This window comes from Metschnikowia bicuspidata (assembly GCF_001664035.1).
Source record: "Metschnikowia bicuspidata var. bicuspidata NRRL YB-4993 chromosome Unknown METBIscaffold_1, whole genome shotgun sequence".
Classification (NCBI taxonomy): domain Eukaryota; kingdom Fungi; phylum Ascomycota; class Pichiomycetes; order Serinales; family Metschnikowiaceae; genus Metschnikowia; species Metschnikowia bicuspidata.
Window position 1 is genome coordinate 4686934 of NW_017387731.1, and position 20470 is coordinate 4707403.

The following is a 20470-nucleotide window of genomic DNA, read 5'->3' on the forward strand; positions in this document are numbered from 1 at the left end:
AAAACATATAAATGTCCTTGATCACGAATCCCGTCAAAAATGCCGAAAGTCGTTCCATATTATTTGAAAAGGCAGTTGTTCTCTCAGGTCACACGGGTGCTGTTTTTTCCATAGAGTTCAGTGCCGATGGCCATAATATTGCTTCTGCAGGCATGGACCGAACGATACGACTCTGGAATCTTCCCACTACTGCTGACAATGAGGCTCCAAACTACGGAGTGATTGAGGGGCACAAGAAAGCGATCACCTCACTCAGCTGGATTCTGTCAAGCAAAATACTATCTGCCTCTGCGGACTCAACTGTATCGGTCTGGGATGCAGAAACGGGTCAAAGACTCAAAACCGGAAAAGGGCACGAGCTTACTGTAAACGATTGCAGCACCAGTTCAGAAGGCCCATACTTGAGTGTGGGCGATGACGGCACAATTCGACTCTGGGATGAGCGGGAAAAATATGAGGTGAGTAAAATTGAGACGCCGTATCCGATACTAGCGTGTGATTTGAGTAGCGATGGAAAAATCGCATACGTCGCCGGAATCGATCCAAGCGTGCGGGCATATGACGTGAGTTCAGGAAGCTTGTTATGGAGCTGCGATGGGTTTACTGAGACCACTACCGGACTAGCCTTGAGCTCGGACGAATCGATGCTTGTTCTGCGAGCCATGGATGGTTCCGTATACACCATCAACGCCAAGTCGTTTGTACCTGCAGGCGTTTCTAGGAAAGGTCAAACATATGAAGGGGCTGTTGGCGGAGCGCAGATGCTCGTATCTCGGGCAAAATTCTCTCATGATGATATATACATTTGCCTGGCCTCTGATGACCATCTGGCGACGATGTGGGGCACAGCATCACAAAGAATGGCGGCAAAATTAACAGGCCACGAGGCGGCGGTAGTTGACATAGACTTCCATCCTCGGGAAAAAATCTTGGCCAGCTGTGCCTTGGATGGCGATATCATTGTTCGTGAGTTCTAGAACCTGACACGCTTTCTTGATGAACCAGCATTTATGTGCACGTCCGTCGGCTGATGTTTGCCTTCAACAAACTCCACGTTGAGCTGCTCCAAGTTAGGCTTGCTTTGCCTAGATTCGTTGAACTTTTGCAAGTTGTCTGCGCTGAACAAACGCATGTTCCAAGCACGATGTATTCGTCCTTCTGCAGCTAATAGATCTGAAGAGTGTGACGGAAGTGAAAATTGTGGAGCATTTGAAGCATTCAGAATGGATTTGTCTTGACTGTTATCAGCCAAATCTTCACCAACCACAGTTTCGGAAAAGTCTGCATGCTCCTGCACCTCTTTATCGACGGAAAGAAATTCGTGCCTCAATACGAAGTTTTGCATACCAGTATCATCAATGACGTATTTCTTTTCAAAAGTTTCACCTCCTTTGACATCTCTGGCTTCTAAGTCATAACCATCATCTATCCTTCGTCGGTATATCTCCTCTTCAAGCGTGCCACGCAAAACCAAAGTTTCCACGAAGACCTCTTTTGTTTGTCCGATCCGGTGTGCTCTTTTGATGGCTTGAGCTTCAACAGATCTCTGCCACACAGGGTTCATGAAGTATACCCTGGTTGCTGCGATCACAGTCAAGCTATGTGAGGCCAACTTCAAATCCATAATCAAAGTAATTCCTCCTTGTGTCTCAGTGCTGTGCGAAGCAAAATCATTCAAGTTGTTTGGTCTTTTTTCCACTTCGACAAATGTAGCGTATAATATGTATTTGATGCCCAAAACGTCCAAGAGTTCAGTAAGGTAATAGGCGCTATCTTCGTACTCAAAAAATACTATCGACTTGACCCCGTCTTTTTGATGTCCAGTTAATTTGCTGGCTAAGTAGGACAATTTCGAAGAAGCTGTTCCAAGGATTCGAGCTCGTTTAGGATTGATTTGGTCCTTCAAATGGTAGGGTTTGTCCAAGATGTTCTTGAATGTGGAATGTGAAGCCAGTGCCACACTATCAGTTTCGCGTGTGGAAACAGATTGCTTACATATTATTTGTTTTTCAAACACGTCGTTTTTTCTCTTTTCTTCGGGTGCATCGAATTCCAGGAAAGCTTCCGGTTTGGAAAACTTCCTGTTTTGCGTTTTCTCAGATCGCACCCAATAGTCTTTCCAAAATGCTTTCGAACTTTCCCTCAACCTTGAAGCTAGCACAGATTCATCATTTGAGGATATGAATCGGTTTTTGTAAAAAAACTTCTGTATTGCGTGCAATTGAGGAGCACCAAAAACGCCAATGTCATTTATAGATCCAATCGCGAAATTATCAACATACGGTTTTGGCAAATTAGTCACATATAGCTGCATTTCGTGAAGCGAAGCGGCGGCCCTCCACCGGGGATTGCAAAGTGCTTCTTTCACAGCATGAATTGAAGACACAAGAAGACGCCGATCCTCCGGGTTGTAGTAGGCTTCACCGCTGGGAGTCAATTTTTCCAAGCAGGAGTTCGCTACATTCAATAAGCTCTTGACATCCAGAATTTGAAAGCCGGTCCAGTAGAATGTCGAGAGTTGTAAGTTGCTTACCAATTTTTGAAGTTGTTGCCGATTCATGGGGTCAAACATGTAGTCTCCTCCAACTCGTTCCGAAGAAACCGCATTTACAGCAAGAACAGATGTGAAAAGATTGATAGCCAATTTGTTTTGGTAAGAAGGTTTCAAGGATACAGCTTCGTGGTGTAGTTGTGGAAGGACCAAATCAGCTTCCACTTGCAACTGGGTATGACGAACCATGAGCGAGTTCAATAACGTTTGCAAACTGATCTTTGCTGTAAACTGATTTGAATTTGTAAGATTTTTGGTGATAGAGGAGCCCCAGAGGCTGGGCTGAGAATAGAATGGTTCGATTTTGAAGTAATTGGAAACCAAATTTCCGAGCTTGTTCAAATCTTCACGAACGTTGAATTTTCCCTTCACTGTGTATTTTCGTCTCTTTTTTGGGCTTTCTGTAACAGCTTCTGGCACACCCTCATCCACATGTAAATTAGTAAGGCCAGAAGTGGGTGTTCCTGTGACAACCCAACGTCGTTCAGCATGTATCAACTTACAACTTAAACTTAGATTGGACGAGCGAGAGCTCATAGAGTGACCCTCATCGATGATAAGTCGCTTCCAATAGATTTTCATAAAAACCGTGCTAGGATCAGCACATAATTTTGAAAAAAGAGGCGCTGAGATGACGACGACATCATAAGAAACGAGTAGAATGGGATCTTGGGGTGGGTCTCTCATGTAGTCGCCATTTTCATAGTGCATCAGATTTTTGAATCTATCTGATATAAAAAGTTTACGCAAAAATTCGACACGGACATGCTTTTTTGTCTCGTCATTCCACTGATGCAAAAGATTTTCGGGCACAATCACTAAAGTAGAACTTGTCAAAACAAGCTTCAATATAGAAGGTTTGAGAGCAGTTGCATTTCTGACACGAAGACCTAAATTGCTTTGAACTGGTTCCCGTGAGACAAAAAAAACCCCCGGCAGTTTTTTTAGTTTTTGAACGATGGCGGAAGGTAGGTCTTGGGCAAAATACTTCCAAGGTAAAGAGTTTTGTGCAATTGATGATAACGCGATCTCAGCCAAAGTTTTCAAAGGTTTCATTTTAAAAGATCCAATATCTGTGCCTTTAGGAGGTTCTTCAAGGATAATGTCATGAGGAATACTAGAGATTTCATGTTTGGACAAACATATGAGGGCGAGGCAGATTAAGGTCTTTCCCAAACCCATATTTTCAGCTAAGATGCCACCCTTTGGTACAACATATAGCTCGGGATTTGAGTTGAAAGTGTTTTCCAATGTATTAAAGAAATAACGTGAGCCAGTAGGAGATGTGAATTCGACAAAATGTGGCACACATTGCCGCAGAGTCATGGATTCTTTCTCGTACATTTTACACACAGAGCGAAGCTGAAACGAGTATAGAGTTGAGGATAGCCCTGGAACATCCCCAGTGTTTGATTTGCTTTTTTGACACAATAAACAGATTGTTTCTTCAGCAGAAGGCAATCCAGAAACTTTGTGAAGCGGTATCTGGGAATAGAGAGAAAGATCGGGAGTCTGTATTTGAGTATAAGCAGACCGTACAATGCTTTCCAAGGACTCATGTGATTGGAAGCCTGGCGTAAAACTCATTTGTCTGGCCCATCTATTCATGTGATGGTGCATGTGTGAATTGCTCCTTAATATCGAGTCTTTGACTGTCGAAAGAAGGGAATGCAAATAGTCAGCTCTATTTTATCCGTGGCAGAACTGGGCACAATTATATGGGACCATGCCTTGGAAGAAAAGTCCAAATATAGAAGCAAAGTTTGCCAATGTTCTTTATTTTTTTTTTGCAAGGTTGAGAAGTTATTCAGCCAGCTACGTCTCCACAGCCTCATGTACCTGGATCCATCTATATCCAGAGGCACAGCGTATACTCGAACTTTCCAGACTGTTATTTTACATGGTGCCCCGAAAAGATTTGCCATGTGCTCAAAAACTTTGTATGTAGCTGAAAAAAATCGGTGCCTGACCAAGAACACCAATGCCTGTAGTGACCGGTGAAGTTTCATGCCAAATTCACCATGAAGAAACTCCGCATCGAATGTGCACCACGAAGACCGATCCAAAGGAACCCCCTGAAATGCATATTCTGCAGTTGGCACATCATAGTAAAGAAGAGTACCTATAGGAATCAAATTCTTGATATTGTTTGATATATCAGCAGCGATCTGGTAATCTTTGAGCTCCCGACGCATGTAGTAGATAAGATGGAGTTGTAAATCGATGCAGGAAAGCTGCCAAGAGACCGTGAGCGAGAACGAGCCAAATAGCGGTATACTTTATGTTTTTTCTTTTCGATGTTTATTTTCATTTTCATCCGGGGTTTGGGCTCTCACAGTTACATTCTATACTTATATAATTTAATTTGAAAGCCGTTTTGATTTGGATTCTCATCGGTCAATCATTCTGACAGTCGCTTGATAACAATCATGATCTGAATGAGACACAGGGTGGGATTTCGGCCCATATATCTTGCAATAAAAGCCCGAATCGTCTTGTTGATTTGGAGATTCGTATCTCACAAACTCTTGATACGTCATGAAATAGCCCGTCCTGGCTATTTGTTTGGTTAACAAACTGATATGACCTAGCCATCCTATGCAAGACACCCGTTTTAGTCAGTTATGTGCAAGGACGTTCACCGAGATTGCTGACCATAGCGAGGAACACAACAAGGAAGATAACAGCGAATAGAACTGAGGAACAGACATCGTTTGTTGTACAAACTAAAAAGTCACTGTGAATTTCACTCAAAGTATCAGAAAGTCCACTAGTATTTTTCACTCTAGAGAACTGTCGTCAAAATGAAAGCCTTACTTTTGAGTGCACCTATCAAGACCACAGAGGAGACCAATTGGTCAAAGCCATTGAACAACTATCTACTATCTGTGTACGGGAACACCAGTGAGTTTCAAGGAGATTTGAAAAAACTCAATGAGCTGAGAAAAGCTGTCCAGGCTATTGAGGCAACAGAACTTGGTTCTAGTGTCGAAAACTGTCTCACTTATTATAGCCAATTGGAGCTCTTGGACTTACGTATAAAGATGCTGGCGCTATTAAAGCGGAAGCAGATCAAATTTACTTGGTCAGATGCTTTCTCGCCAAGTGCAGAGAGTACACAGACAGCATTACCTTTTGAGAAGGCGTCTGTGCTTTTCAATCTCGGCTCGCTGTTGATGAAGGCCGCAGGACTGAAATATAGTGACGCATTCAAAAGCACTTCCGCAGACCTGGGCGAGAAAGAATTCAAAGATGCCATACAGTCAATGCAACAGGCTGCAGGTGTGTTTCAGTACATATCGGAGAGTTTCCTCCACGGTCCTCTGAGTGACTTGAAGCCAGTCACAATTAAGTTTTTGGAGGGATTGTGCTTGGCTCAAAGCCAGGAAATATTCACGTTAAAAGTCATAGATGGTGATCTTGAGCAAAAGAAAAATTCGTTGATTGCCAAGCTCTGTGCATCAGCAGCTAAGTACTATGAGGATTGCCACCGTAGCACGGCTCATTTGATGCATGAAGACGAGTATTCAGTGCTGGGCGACTACGGGGGTTTCACAATCAAGGAAACCGGGCTTGATGATGAGGTTCTAGATTTGGAAAACCAGGACGACGAGCTGCTTGCGGATTATGACCCGGAGTCTAGTGAAGCAAACAGTACCAAGGTTCCTGCGCACCTAAACGCTTCTTGGGTCGCAATTTTTCGTGCCAAACACCTATACTACAAATCCTCAGCATATTATTTCCAAGGTTTACAATTGGAAGCCACAAAGAAGTTTGGTGAGTCGATTGCCTGTTTGACCAAATCCTCCGAAGTTCTTGGCCAGATTACATCTGGACTTTTGGAGTCTGTTGGCAAGTCTAAGGGCCATAATGTTTATGACTTTTTGGACAACATCGAGTACCATAAAGATGCATTGAGAATCAAATTGGCCGACCTTACAAAAGACAACGATCTCATATATCACGATATTGTTCCATCTCTTGTGACGCTTGCCGAGCCCAAAGCCATGAACAGCGTCAAGGTTTTGCAAATGAGCAAGATCGAAGCCTTCATGAAGATCAACGAAAACAACTACAACACATTTTTGAACAACGTTGTTCCAATCACTATTCACGAGCTTCTTAGTTTCTATTCGGAAGAGAAATCACAGTTTCTTAGAAACGAGCTTGACGCGGTGGATGTATCCAATGAAGAATTGTCTTCGGCTTTAGAATATTTGAACTTGCCTCAAGCACTTGTTAGTATCAAGGAGATCACATGTGCAGAGAAGCCTCTAGAATATGGATCTTGCAATTCATACTTGGACCCAGACACGCTTGGTAAAGTCCTGGAGATCTCGAGCAATTACTCCCAAGACACAACTAACAGAAGCACGATAGTTCAGTACAGAAGAGAAATTATGGATTGTGTTAACAAAGGCGAAGCTCTTTTGAACTCGGCTCCATCGAGTGCTTCTGAGGGCCAATTTAGAGATGATCTCATCAAATTAAAAAAATCCCTTTATGAGGCCGCAAACTCCGACACTAGGCTCTTTTCTTTAATCGACGACGAAAACAGTTCTTTTTATCACACCCTTGGAAAAGGTGTATCCTCGACGGAATTCAAGAGTCTTTTCCTGATTCCAGATTTCAACAAGGTGGATGAAACAAACAGCCAGGAACCAGAAATAAGCTTGTTGGATGTTGACGACAGTCAGCTTAAAAAATTGTCTGTCAGAATCGAGGACAAGATCAATTGGCTTGAGGATTTACTCAATGAACTCAACATCGTGAAAGCTAAGAAGGCCAAACTCATTTCCGAGTTAAAGAAGGAAATTCACAATGACGACATTTCTGACATTCTTCTCATTAACAGCAGGGTCAAGTCTACCGAGGAGATCAAGTCAATCATTTTTCCGGAGGAGTTGAAGAAGTTTGAAGTATTTCTGAACAGCTTGAACAGCTTGCTTGACCAGCAAAAGTCTTTAATGGAAGACGTGAAGAAACAATGGGAAGACCTAATCTCGAGTCCTAAGGTGAAGAATATTCAGGCGTCTTCAACATTCCGGACTGGTCTTCTTAATGAACAGAAGAGCAAAATTGATTGGTTTTACGAGAACAATTGGAGAAAATACACGGCGGGCTTGCAGAGAGGTGTTGGGTTTTACCATCAGCTTCTCGAATACGCTAGAAGTCTCTGCAATACTCTTGAGAAACAATTGCAAACGGGGCTGTTTACCCAATCGATGGGGTCGCTTAGCTTGGGTGAAAATGTTACAGGAGGGTCGTTTGGCTCTCAAACATCTCAAGCCACACCGCGCTTTTTCGCGGCGCCTGGGCAAGGCATGGGTCAGCAACAAGGCTGGAGTACGCATGTTAACTCAGGAGCGGCCCGGAGACAGCAAGCACAATGGACTGCGATGGAACCAAAGAACGGAGAGCGTCTGAATGAGTATCCGACGGCGTTTCTCTCGGGCACACCTAATGCACCACAGTTGCCTCCAAAGAGACCATCACAAAGCTCATTTACTGGGCAATATGGTTTGTCTAATGCCGCAGTGTCCCACAGCCCCGACACGAACGCGCAAAAGGCTAAGCCTTCGTCCGATTTCAATCCCGGGCCCCGTAATCCCAGAAGCAGCAGCGAGTTGATATATGACCAGCCCTCCACCTATCTGCCTAACATGTATGATTTTTTTGCACAGAACCGTGGGTGAATGGGTGGGCTAGTTTTTCTTTGAAACACGAAATGAATATAGAGTGCAATCTTCGTCATGCAGCCCAGGGCCCGACGGACTGCGGACAGAATCGCGCTCACGCATCTCTGGGGAAGAATAACCGTTATGTTGAGCGTGGCACTTGAGACAGAGAGCAAGTCGAGCTACGCGAGTTGCGGCGACATTCGAGAAAGAGTAAGTTGCGACCCACGGGGTTCTGGGGATGTTCATACACAGTCGGCTCGAGCCTACATGAGTGGTCTCCCATCTTTTTGTTGTATAGTGTTGGTGTCACGCCTGCATACATGTATTTACGTTATTGACTATCTAGGGCGACACGTCTCGGGCGGGGCCAGACTTGCATACGAATCCGATCATATTGCGTGAGTTGGAGACGGAAAGCGGGAGATCGCCCGCTCTAAAATAAGAACGGCATCGCATGCCGGAGCATTTGTTGACCTGCATGGCTTGCCCCCAAATTTTTGAAAAGACCTCCAGGAACACACCCGCCATAAAACCTTTCAATTTCGCTTGTTCGGCTAACTTCAGACTAAAATTTATATATTTTTTTATTTTTGAATCTCTGGCGCAGATTGAAAGTCGAGACTGAAAGTTCGACGGCTCACAGTTCCTTTCACAACACGCGAACAGGGAAAAAAATAGGCCAGCAAGAAACCCGTCTATCGCTTGAATCAAACACGCTGGCATCGCTCGTTTGCCCCTTGTAAAATGAAGTCATTCTCCGTTTTCATTTTCATGGCATTGGCCTCCATGATCAGCTCCGTGAAAGCTGACACGTGGACTCAAATTGCATGCAACAGCACTGACTCATGTCCTGAGGATTCTCCATGTTGTTCCCAGTATGGATACTGTGGAACCGGCTCGTACTGTTTGGGTGGCTGCGACCCTCGTTACTCGTTTAACTTGACGGCTTGTATGCCCCAACCTAGAATGTCCTCCTTCACCGAGGATTTCAGTGACACCAGCGTGGTGATCAAGGGAACTTCCTATTTGGGAAATGCCACTGATACCGACTGGGTGTACACTGGATATATCGCAAGCTACGACGATGCTCTTTTGATGCAGATGCCCAATGGTTCCACTGGAACGGTCGTGTCCTCGACAAAGTACCTCTGGTTTGGAAAGGTGGGTGCCACCATGAAGAGCTCCCACGACAACGGTGTCATTACAGCGTTCATTACTTTTTCGGATGTACAAGATGAAATCGATTACGAGTTCCTCGGCTACAACTTGACCTTCCCTCAGAATAACTATTACTCCAAGGGGATTTTGAACTACTCGAACACGGGTGATTTCGAGGTCACTGACACGTTCGAAAACTGGCATTACTACGAGATCGACTGGCAGGAGGAAAAGATCACCTGGTCGGTCGACGGAGTCGAGGTGCGTACCTTGGAGAAGGAGTTGACGTGGAACTCCACCACAGACAGATATGACTTCCCATCCACGCCCTCGAGGATCCAGTTTTCCTTGTGGCCTGGTGGATCCTCGCTTAACGCTTTGGGTACCATCGAGTGGGCTGGTGGTGAAATTGACTGGGACTCCGATGACATTAAAGATATTGGATACTACTACGCGTCGGTAAAGAACGTGTCTGTGACCACGTACGACTTGCCCTCATTCTTGGACCAGAGCTCCGTGAACTATACGGACTACCATGCTTTCTTGTACAACTCGACTGACGGCGACGAGACTGACATCTACTTGACAAATGCCAAGACGTGGTTGGGGTCTTCGGACGCCACCGGCATCGACCCAGATAACGACGACGAGGAGGACCTGACTGAAACATCTACTCTCCTTGTGCTGTCCGGATCGACAACGTACACCTCCACGTCTGTGAAGACGAAGTCGACCAGCGCGCAAGACCCAGCACAAGATACGGGCACGACCACCAGTACAAGCACGTCGGAAAACACTGGCGGCTTTGTTCAGAACACCAAGGCCACGTCGTCTCTGTCTGCAGACTCGGCGTCGACTTCGGGTGCCGAGTCCCGCAACCACTACGGGATTTTGAGTGCGGTGGTTGCTGCCTGCGCTGTTGCCGGCAGCGTCTTTTTCACCGGCTTCTAGAGTGTCGTGAGAAGATTAATATACGCATTGAGAACTGATCCACGTATAGTGCCGTACTGCACCTTTCCATACGCGAGCCTCTAGACCTAGTATGCTTTTTAGCCAGACAAGGACTCACTGGAATCTTCCCAGTGTTAATTGCCGCTGAAGGCCTTTGAGCCGCGCGCTAAAATAGATGAGTGCATATCTTTTTGAGATTGCTTTGTGTTAAGGAGATTTCGGGGACACTGCCTGGCACATTCAGAGATCCGGGCAGATCAGACGCGCGTGCGTTGAGTATACTACGGAGAGGCGTAACAAGGACAATTTCTAGTACTGAACATAGTTATACTTAGTAGATCCGACCCGCAAGGAAAGAGACACAAGAGCCACCCGTGTCTTTTCGACATTGTTCAAAAGCTTACAATCATCATGAGCAATGCAATATGTGTAAACCGATGAGAGTCAGGTGTTCATTTTGGGGCGTGACTCGGCGAGAAAGTAGTCTTTGCTGCCGTACAATTGTTTATGAACAAATCAGGTCAGGGGCCCAAAAGGCCTTCGACATAAACACAATGTGTTCAACTCCCCATTTTTTGGAATCAGGCAAGGGATTGATGCTAGGAATAAGTGTTCGAGACATGGACGTGGAACCGCAAAGCTCCGGCGAGTACCTCGGGACGATCATAGCAGGGGCGCTGACTCATATCAGAGGCCAGTAAAACAGGATGTTAGTTTCATGAAGTTGAATATAAGCACAGTGCATGGAAGGCATATGCATAAAAGAGGCTGCGGCGTACTGAAGTTGCGACGCACATTCCCACGAAGGCCTGCACCTTTAAGCAAGTGTAATAAACTAATCAATGATTTGACTTCATAAAGCAGCAATTCAAAATGCGTGCAAGAATACGCAAAACTGCCCAGTTTTTGTTGTGGGCAGTGTTTTACAACGTTAGTATGGAGCACCTTGTACGTTTGGCGAAATGTGCCAAAATCTTGAGCCACGTGCTTCTCGGAACTTTTTATTGGGTGGATTTCGGAGTACGGGCCGCAAGGGCATGTCTGCAGCAGCACAGATTTGGGGGGTCGGCTTGTGTCTTGTTTTTTATTCCATGGTTGACTGCCCAGTGGCCTGGTGCTTGTTGGACGGCCCGCATGGCAGGGCCGCAGAGGGCACACCAAGAAACAAGCAAAGGGCACACCAAATACGAGCAGAGGAATAGGCAAGGGACCAAGGGAATAGTGCCACTACCCCAAACAAACCAGTTCCGAGAACAAATGAAAAAAATAGAGACGAGAATATACGAAGAAACAAACAAGAAAGCAGCAACATCCGCGGATCACAGCAAGTACGCAACAACAGACCAAAGAAAGAAAAGAGACAAGCAGAGAACACGCAACAGACTAGAGAGAGAAAAGAGGACAGCAGGGAACACAACAGGACGAAAAGAGCAAGCGAGACAAGAGAAAAAAACAAAAAAAAAAACAAAAACAAAAACAAAAAAAGAACGAATGAGACACGCCAGACGAAAAAATCTCTGGCCCGCCCGGCCGCCAACACGATCGTCCAAAAGTATACCAGAGACCCAAGCAACACCAGCCAAACGCGGCCGGCCCCAGGCCCATTCCCCCCGCCAAAGCCGCACCCAGGGCCAGGGCCTGTCTCGCTGGCGCCCGGCGCGCGGTGCACGGGTGCGCACCAGAGGCCTCGGTGGCCCTCTCGAAAAAACACCCGTTCTCCCCCAAAGCTCCCTTGGCCCCATACTCGTCTTCCCCCCACCGGCCAAGATGAAGATGCTCACCAAGTTCGAGTCCAAGCTGTCGCGGGCCAAAGGCGTGGCGTTCCACCCGAAGCGCCCGTGGGTGCTCGTGGCCTTGCACCTGTCCACGATCCAGCTCTGGGACTACCGTATGGGCACGTTGATCCACCGCTTCGAGGACCACGAGGGCCCCGTCCGCAGCGTCAGCTTCCACCCCACACAGCCGCTCTTTGTGTCCGGCTCGGACGACTACACCATCAAGGTGTGGTCGCTCACGGCGCGCAAGTGTCTCTTCACGTTGAGCGGCCACTTGGACTACTTGCGGGGCGTGTCCTTCCACCACGAGTTGCCGTGGGTGTTGTCGTGCTCGGACGACCAGACCATCCGCATCTGGAACTGGCAGAACCGCCAGGAAATCGCGTGCTTGACGGGCCACAACCACTACGTGACGCTGGCGCAGTTCCACCCGTGCGACGACTTGATAGTGTCCGCGTCCTTGGACCAGACCGTGCGCGTGTGGGACATCTTTGGCTTGCGCAAAAAGCATCTGGCGCCCGCGGCCGCCGCGCACCCGTTCGAGGACCAGATGCTGCGCAAGCCCGTGCCGCAGCAGGACATCTTCGGCAACGTCAACGCCGTGGTCAAGTTCGTGTTGGAGGGCCACGACAAGGGCGTCAACTCCGCGGCGTTCCACCCGTCCTTGCCGCTCATCGTGTCCGCGGGCGACGACCGCTTGGTCAAGATGTGGCGCATGAACGACACCAAGGCCTGGGAGGTGGACACGTGCCGCGGCCACACCGGCAACGTGCTTTCCGCAGTGTTCCACCCGCACCAGGACTTGATTCTCTCGGTCTCCGACGACAAGACCATCCGCGTGTGGGACTTGAACAAGCGCACCGCGGTCAAGCAGTTCCGCCGCGAGAACGACCGCTTCTGGTTGGTGGCCTCGCACCCGACCATCAACTTGTTCGCCACGTGCCACGACAGCGGCATCATGGTGTTCAAGTTGGAGCGCGAGCGGCCCGCGCACACCGTGTTCCTGAACACCTTGTACTTCGTCAACAGCGAGAAGCAGGTGCAGACCTTCGACTACCACAAGGACGAGGCCTCGTTGCCCATGTTGTCCTTGAAGAAGATCGGCAAGACCTGGGCCTTGATGAGAACCGTGTCCTACAACCAGTCCGACAACTCGTTGTTGGTGACCCACGGCGAGGGCGACAACGCCATGTACGCCTTGGTGTCCTTGCCCAAGCACGTGACCGGCGCCATCGAGCCCACCGACGTGCGCCTGGGCGAGGGCTGTTTCGCGTGCTTCATCTCGCGCAACAGGTTCGTCACCTTCGTCAAGGCCTCCAAGGTCTTGTACGTCAAGGACATGGCCAACAACGTCACCAAGACCATCCAGTTGGACGCCTCCGTCGTCGACGTGTTGTACGGCGGCGCCGGCCGCGTGTTGTTGGTGAAGGCCCACTCCGTGGTCAACTACGACGTCCAGCAACGGAAGGAGTTGGGCGAGTTGAGCGTCAACAACGTCAAGTACGTGTCGTGGTCGCCCGACGGGCTGCACTTGGCTTTGTTGGCCAAGCACACCATCACCATTGCCACCAAGGACTTGGCCTTGGTCACCTCCATGCACGAGACCATCCGCGTCAAGAGTGCTGCCTGGGACGACTCGGGCGTCTTGTTGTACTCCACTTTGAACCACATCAAGTACACCTTGTTGAACGGCGACAACGGAATCATCAAGACCTTGGAGAACACCATGTACATCACCCGGGTCTCCGGCTCCAAGGTCTACTGCTTGAACAGAGCTGGCCAGGTTGAGATCTTGCCAATTGATCCTGCTGAGTACAGGTTCAAGAAGTCGTTGGTCAACAAAAACTTCAACGAAGTGTTGCGTATCATCCAGACCTCCAACTTGGTGGGCCAGAGCATCATTGCTTACTTGCAAAAGAAGGGCTACCCTGAAGTGGCCTTGCAATTCGTTCAGGACCCCGAATCCAGATTCGACTTGGCGTTGGAATGCGGTGACTTGGTCATCGCCGAGACCGAGGCGAACAAATTGAAGAACAATGCCAAGTGGGAGAGGTTGGGCCACGAGGCCTTGCTTCAAGGAAACGTGGAGGTTGTCGAGAGAGTCTACCAGCAATTGGAGGAGTTTGACAAGTTGTCTTTCCTTTACTTGTACAAGGGCGACAAAGAGAGATTAGACAAAATGTCATTGATTGCAAATGCCCGCTCGAGCGTGTCTGCCCTTGTGCAAAACACCTTGTATAACAACGATGTCGTGGCAAGAATCGATGCATACTTGAAGGTCGGCATGTTTCCTTTGGCTTATACCTTGGCTGCCTCCAACGGTATGAATGAAAGGGCCAACCAGATTTTGGAAGCCGCAGGAATAAACGCTAGTGACATCCAATTGCCCGAGTTGGAAGCCCCAGTGCAATTTGCCTACCCTGAGGGCGAAGTTGCCAAGAACTGGCCCATCGGCGAAGGGAAGTTGTCCTTCTTCGAAAGTGCTTTGGTCACCGGGAAAGTTGATGACTTGAGCATCGAGGACGAGCCTGAACCAGCGACTGCTCCATTTACCAGCACTAATGCCTTTGAAGTCAATGACGCTGCGTTTGATGACGAAATCGAGGAAGACGACGGCGGATGGGACATGGAGGATGAGGATCTCGACATTCCCGATGAATTTGAAGACATTGAAGATGCAGAAGACGCAACTCCACTTTCTACCAAGACCGAGGACGGTGCCAACGGTGAAATCGCCTTCTGGCTTCGTAACAACAAGACTGCAGCTGGTTATGTGGCAGCAGGTGCGTTCGAACAGGCAGCTACCTTGTTGAACAAGCAGCTTGCAGTTGTGAATTTCAGTCCTTTGCGAAAGAGATTTTTGGAAGTGTACACTAGCAACAAATTGTACTTGCCTGGTGTGGAGGATTTGCCAGCAATGAAGGACTACATCAGGGAGCACAACGACGAAGATGACCCAAAGAAATTCAGACCATTCATTCCCGGGTACGATTCTTTGGAGGAGAAGTTGAGCAATGCTTTCAAGCTTTTCAAAACCAATAACTTGCCCGAGGCGATAAATGTGTTCAGAGACATTATCTACACCATAGCTGTGATGACTGTGGATGATGAGGAGCAAGAGGCTAAATGCGACGACATTTTGATTTTGTGCAGAGAGTATATCTTGGGCTTGTCGATCGAGTTGGAGCGCCGTGCCCTCGATCCATCAGACGTGAAGCGCAACCTCGAACTAGCCGCATACTTCACCAGGGCAAAGCTTCAGAACGCGCACCGTGTAAATGCCTTACAAGTCGCCATGCTGCAATCGTTCAAGAACAAGAACTACACTAGCGCATCCTATTTTGCAGGAGAGCTTTTGTCTATTATTTCCACTGGAGCTAAAGCGGAACAGGCGCAGAAAATCCGTGCTAGAGCCGAGTCGATCTCGAGCGAGGCGCACGAAATTGACTTCGACCCTTACGCAGAGTTTGACATTTGCTGCGCATCGTTCACGCCCATTTACAATGGCACCGGTGTTGTCAGCGAGGCATTGGTGGGTGCCAAGTACAAGCTGGAATACAAGGGCCAGGTGTGCCGTATTACAAACGTGACCAGAATAGGCGCTCCGGCCTCGGGCTTGCGCATCAAAGCGTGAGTGCATGGAAGCAGGATGCCAGTTTAGACTCACGTGACCAGTATCAGAATGTATCACAATACTTCGAATTCAATATAAAAAGATGTTTACCAGTAAATTCGAGTCTCATATATGGCATTGAGAGAGTGCTGCGAGCAGCGCGAAAGAAGCTTGGAAATGTTACATGCGAGATCAAATACATGAATTGAAGCGAAGAGGAGAAAAAAAGCCCGGTACACGCAACGAGATACAGCCCTCAAAAATCCGTGAGCAAAAGTTGTACGCGGACACTTCAGACTTTACACTGATCGTTTAAGAACACCTGTAATGTCAAAAGAACAGGCCGTGGCCTTGAAGGATCAGGGAAATGCCTTTCTTAAAGAGCATAGATACCAGGATGCCATCGATGCATATACTAAAGCCATCGAGCTCGACTCCACGAACCCTGTATTTTACTCAAACAGGGCTCAGGTCCATATCAAGATGGAAAGCTACGGACTGGCAATAGCTGACTGTGATGCTGCTTTAAAGGTGGACCCAGAGTTCGTGAAAGCGTACTATAGAAAGGGTGTATCGTTGATGGCCCTTTTAAACTACAAAGAGGCCCAGACAAATTTCAAGATCATCTTGAAAAAAGTGCCGGGTGACCGCGCCACCAACGAGAACTTCAAGCAGTGTGCGAGCTACTTGAAGAAACGTGCGTTTGAGCGTGCTATTGCCGGCGACGAGAAGGCGTCCGTGATAAATAGTTTGGACTATGAGGGCATGTTGGTGGACAAATCTTGGACAGGACCTGAGTTGGATGTCACCCAGCTGAAAAACCCAGACACAGGCGACGTCTCTGTCCAAATCAAAGGCTTGGACCAGGACTACCTCAAGTACATGATAAAGCTTTTTAAAGATGGAGGCAAGCTCCCCAAAAAGCATGTTTTCGCGATTGTGGCCAAAGTACACGAGCTCTGCAAGCAAGAACAGGCGTTGGTGGAAATCACGCTACCGCACTCAAAGCTTGGTGGACCGGATGCGCAGAATGAGGACGAGATCGTATTGGAGAAGGGGAAGACTGTCACTGTGGTGGGAGATACCCACGGCCAGTTCTATGACGTGATGAATCTCTTCGGCAAGTTTGGACATGTTTCCGAGGACCATATCTATCTCTTCAACGGTGACTTCGTCGACAGGGGCTCGTGGTCGTGTGAGGTGGCTCTCTACCTCTACGTGCTCAAAATCTTGTACCCACGGTCGTGTTTCATCAACAGAGGAAACCACGAAACTAACGACATGAATAAGACATATGGCTTCACAGACGAGTGCGAGGCCAAGTACTCCAAGAAAGTATTTGAGGCGTTCGCCGAGTCGTTCGGTGCGCTTCCGCTTGCCACGTTGATCAACCAGCTGTATTTGGTCATGCATGGCGGGTTGTTCTCGAACGACCAGGTCAAGTTGAAGGATATCAAGGCCATCAACCGGTTCCCAATCTCAGGCTCCTCGCAGCCGGATCGCGAAGGGCTTGCCATGGAGTTGCTTTGGACAGACCCGCAGCCCGAAAACGGGCGCTCGCCTTCCAAAAGAGGCTTGGGTATCCAGTTTGGGCCGGACATCACGGAGCGTTTCTGCTTGAGCAACAAAATCCGCAAGGTGTTGCGCTCGCACGAGGTCCGCATGGAGGGTGTGGAGGTGGAGCACAAGGGCCGTCTCATCACCGTCTTCAGTGCCCCCAACTACTGTGACTCGACCGGCAACTTGGGTGGTGTGGTGCATATTACCGAGAACCCTAGCTACGACGCTCATGCCGACGATGGTGAGGGATACCGGTTGGCCGAGGATCCAAACTGTCCGTGGGACTTGAAGATCGAGACGTTTAAGGCCGTGCCGCACCCAGACCTCAAGCCCATGGCATACTCTAAGAGTGGCTTTGGGTTCTAAGGTTTGCCTGAGAAGTGATCATCAGTGCACGCCGATGAAGTCATCCCAGCGAACCACCCATGTGTATTATATAGTATCAGCCTGTGCGAAGCCTCCCAACCCTATAGTGAGTGTTTCGCCTGACACAAGGTTTTTAGGATAACGGCATGGCAATACATTCGCTCAGAGCCATGCTTTATTACACACCTTCAAATAAATTACTAAGAGAGTGCTGGGCAGACTTTGGGCCAGGCCCTAGTCCGCTACAAAACAGCCGAGAGGCCATGAGCATCACAGAGTCGACAGTAATAAATATTAGTCGGCTCACAAAATATCAGCCGTCTCACTTAAGTCTCCCTTCAGCCGTGAAGTTCCATCCTGTGACTGCGGCGTGTCGAGTCAGAGTGCGATACATCAGACGAGCAAATTACCAGCATGCTTGCTACTACGCATTCATTCCGATGAAACCAGCGACGAACATTACTTTGCAAGAGGACGACGACACCCCAGATGAGTGGGACCAGAGGATTTTGAAAACTGGTTGCTACGAGGAAAATTTGGCGCTCCAGTTGTGCCATGCTGACGAAGGAGACTGGCGGAAATGCCTCGGCCAAATGGCGGCGTTCCGCAAGTGCTGGGAAGCGAACAAGAACAACGAGCGCACCCACACGGTCGATGAGAAGTAACTAATTTTGAAGGGGATGGAGTTTTGACAGTTGAGACAACATAGGGCCCATGTATATAGCGAATGCCACTGCAACGTGTTTCTTTAGTTTATTTTTCGTTGCGGTATTTTCATCCTCCGTCTGCTATTGGAGTCATTTCCAATATGCTGACTCCTAACCACATAGACCACAACTTTTAATTACGACTCTCCACATTGGCTATCAAACCTCATTGTGACAGGAAGCTAGGGCTTTCTATTTTCAATGTCTGTCTTTTTCTTTATGTTGTTGCCAAGTGGCTTGTTCATGTTCTCTAGATATGCTTTGCGCACGTGACCTGATCAAGCGACCTTAGCTCACCAAGCTGTGAGTCTAGTACCTGGCCACCATGGTATCGGTACCCTCGGAAATCGACCGACTGATCTCGCTTGACGACAGCTCTGACTACGACACTTCTCAGGAAGACCATGTGTATGGCAACGCGTGGCAATACTCAAATCCACAGCTTGAATCTGATGTATCGAGGTTGAAGGCAGAGAATACAGATCGTTTGCACAAAAGATGGGACGAAATCATCGCCAAATACTCGAAAGTTGACGATAACAAGGAGAGCGATGAAATCGATCTCAGCACAGGAAAAATCACGATAGACAATGGCCATTTACGCTCGTTTGTTGACGGTCTTCATTCAAGCAGCGCTCATATTTCTTCCAGTGTTTGGGCTGTGGATGATCAATTTGAGAAACAACTGAGAAAGCATAGACATGCAGAAAAACTCCGGCGACGCTTGCGGCACGAGGAGCAACAGAGGCTCAAGGCGAGTGGCTTGTTCTTTAATAAGAACATGCAACTCATGGATTTCGGGACTGAGCCTTTGCCTGACAACATTCTGCTATTGAACTCGTCGCCAACGAAGAAGCAGAAAACAACATCAGATTCTCCGACTTCCCTGTCTCAGTCTTCGCCAATTAAAAATGCACCAAAGGTGTTGAGCTATGGTCTCAGACTCAATACCCCTGAAACAAGCCCGTTAAAGCAAAGGCTGCCGTCGTTGGCATCGTCTCCAAGTCAAACTCTGCTTGAAAGCCCTACTAGGATAAAATGTCCGGCCTTGTATGAATTGAATGAGACGAAGCCTTCTAATGTGCTGTTTACAAAATTAACAAGTTCTCCCGATTCACCTCACAGTTTCAAACATATTACAATGTCCCAGCTGAATGAAGACAAGAAAGACACTGACGAGAACTACGAATATGAAGAGCTGTTTCTGATCACAGAACTCAGTGAACCTGCGCAATACTCCTATTTCACTTGCGCTTTTCACGGATGTCAATACACGTCTACCAGCAAGGCCTCGTATAGATCGCACCTACTATCGTCACATTCACCGGAACTACAACAAATAGGCTACCCCGTTCACAGCAAGCAAAAATATGAATACCATATTCCAGGCGACACAATCCTCAAGCTAAATTTACATTTTCCAATTAAAGTCAGCACCCTTTCGGTCAGTCCATTTAGATGCGGGTCGACCCTCGGATTGAGTCGATGTCTGAAACTATTCACAGACAAGACAAATCTACGAATACACCAACTGCAATCTCCTAGATTATGCTCGCCACGAAAGCAAGTTTTTCTTTGTCCACTTTTGGGCTGCGAATATATGACCGACACTAGCTATACGGAGTACTTCAACCACATGAACACCCACATAAATAATTCTCTCACACAGTCAAGGTGTCAAGGAACTTCCAAAGCAGGTGTTGAGGAACCTGCAGAATACTTCACAGAGTCAGTCTCTAGTATAATTTTCTCAGATCAGGAAAAGGAAGGCCAGGAAGATGGTCTACATTCAAATAAAAGCGAAAACGTAATAGCAGATACATCGTTTGTGCCTAGACAGAAGCGCACATGGATGTCTACAGCAAATTGTTATGATGAAGTCCCGAAACTTGATATACTTGATGGTGATATAGACTTCGATCTTGATTGTGGACAAAGCACACAAGAACAGGGATACTCCTCGATTGAAGAATTGTTCCAGGATGAATCATAGGTTCAAGTTTGAACGAGTACATACATAACTGATTCACTGGGGCTATATGGACTGCCAAAAATAAATACAGTATGATATAGTTAACTATTTACAAAAGTGTCTAAATGTTGTTGAT

General features: G+C 47.7%; 7 protein-coding genes across 7 annotated transcripts; 6 read left to right on the forward strand and 1 right to left on the reverse strand.

The window, feature by feature from the left end:
* Positions 1-11: 11 nt before the first annotated feature.
* METBIDRAFT_37182 (WD40 repeat domain-containing protein) lies at positions 12-977 on the forward strand (the record flags this gene model as incomplete). Its single annotated transcript, XM_018856836.1, has 1 exon — positions 12-977. One exon carries the CDS (start codon positions 12-14, stop codon positions 975-977), a length of 966 nt encoding a protein of 321 aa, XP_018714770.1.
* METBIDRAFT_35673 (uncharacterized protein) lies at positions 974-4138 on the reverse strand (the record flags this gene model as incomplete). Its single annotated transcript, XM_018856641.1, has 1 exon — positions 974-4138. One exon carries the CDS (start codon positions 4136-4138, stop codon positions 974-976), a length of 3165 nt encoding a protein of 1054 aa, XP_018714771.1.
* Positions 4139-5355: 1217 nt separating this feature from the next.
* Positions 5356-8247, forward strand: BRO1 (Bro1p; the record flags this gene model as incomplete). Its single annotated transcript, XM_018856835.1, has 1 exon — positions 5356-8247. The coding sequence occupies one exon, from the start codon at positions 5356-5358 to the stop codon at positions 8245-8247; it is 2892 nt and encodes a 963-aa protein (XP_018714772.1).
* Positions 8248-9018: 771 nt separating this feature from the next.
* On the forward strand, positions 9019-10890 carry UTR2 (Utr2p; the record flags this gene model as incomplete). The annotated part of the gene is made up of 2 exons (XM_018858643.1): positions 9019-10252; positions 10862-10890. 2 exons carry the CDS (start codon positions 9019-9021, stop codon positions 10888-10890), a joined length of 1263 nt encoding a protein of 420 aa, XP_018714773.1.
* Positions 10891-12108: 1218 nt separating this feature from the next.
* METBIDRAFT_38366 (coatomer subunit alpha) lies at positions 12109-15750 on the forward strand (the record flags this gene model as incomplete). The annotated part of the gene is made up of 1 exon (XM_018856992.1): positions 12109-15750. The coding sequence occupies one exon, from the start codon at positions 12109-12111 to the stop codon at positions 15748-15750; it is 3642 nt and encodes a 1213-aa protein (XP_018714774.1).
* Positions 15751-18095: 2345 nt separating this feature from the next.
* Positions 18096-18320, forward strand: METBIDRAFT_35349 (uncharacterized protein; the record flags this gene model as incomplete). Its single annotated transcript, XM_018856601.1, has 1 exon — positions 18096-18320. The coding sequence occupies one exon, from the start codon at positions 18096-18098 to the stop codon at positions 18318-18320; it is 225 nt and encodes a 74-aa protein (XP_018714775.1).
* Positions 18321-18583: 263 nt separating this feature from the next.
* METBIDRAFT_30607 (uncharacterized protein) lies at positions 18584-20463 on the forward strand. Its single transcript, XM_018855667.1, has one exon. The coding sequence runs from the start codon at positions 18688-18690 to the stop codon at positions 20353-20355; it is 1668 nt and encodes a 555-aa protein (XP_018714776.1). The 5' UTR covers positions 18584-18687; the 3' UTR covers positions 20356-20463.
* Positions 20464-20470: the final 7 nt, after the last annotated feature.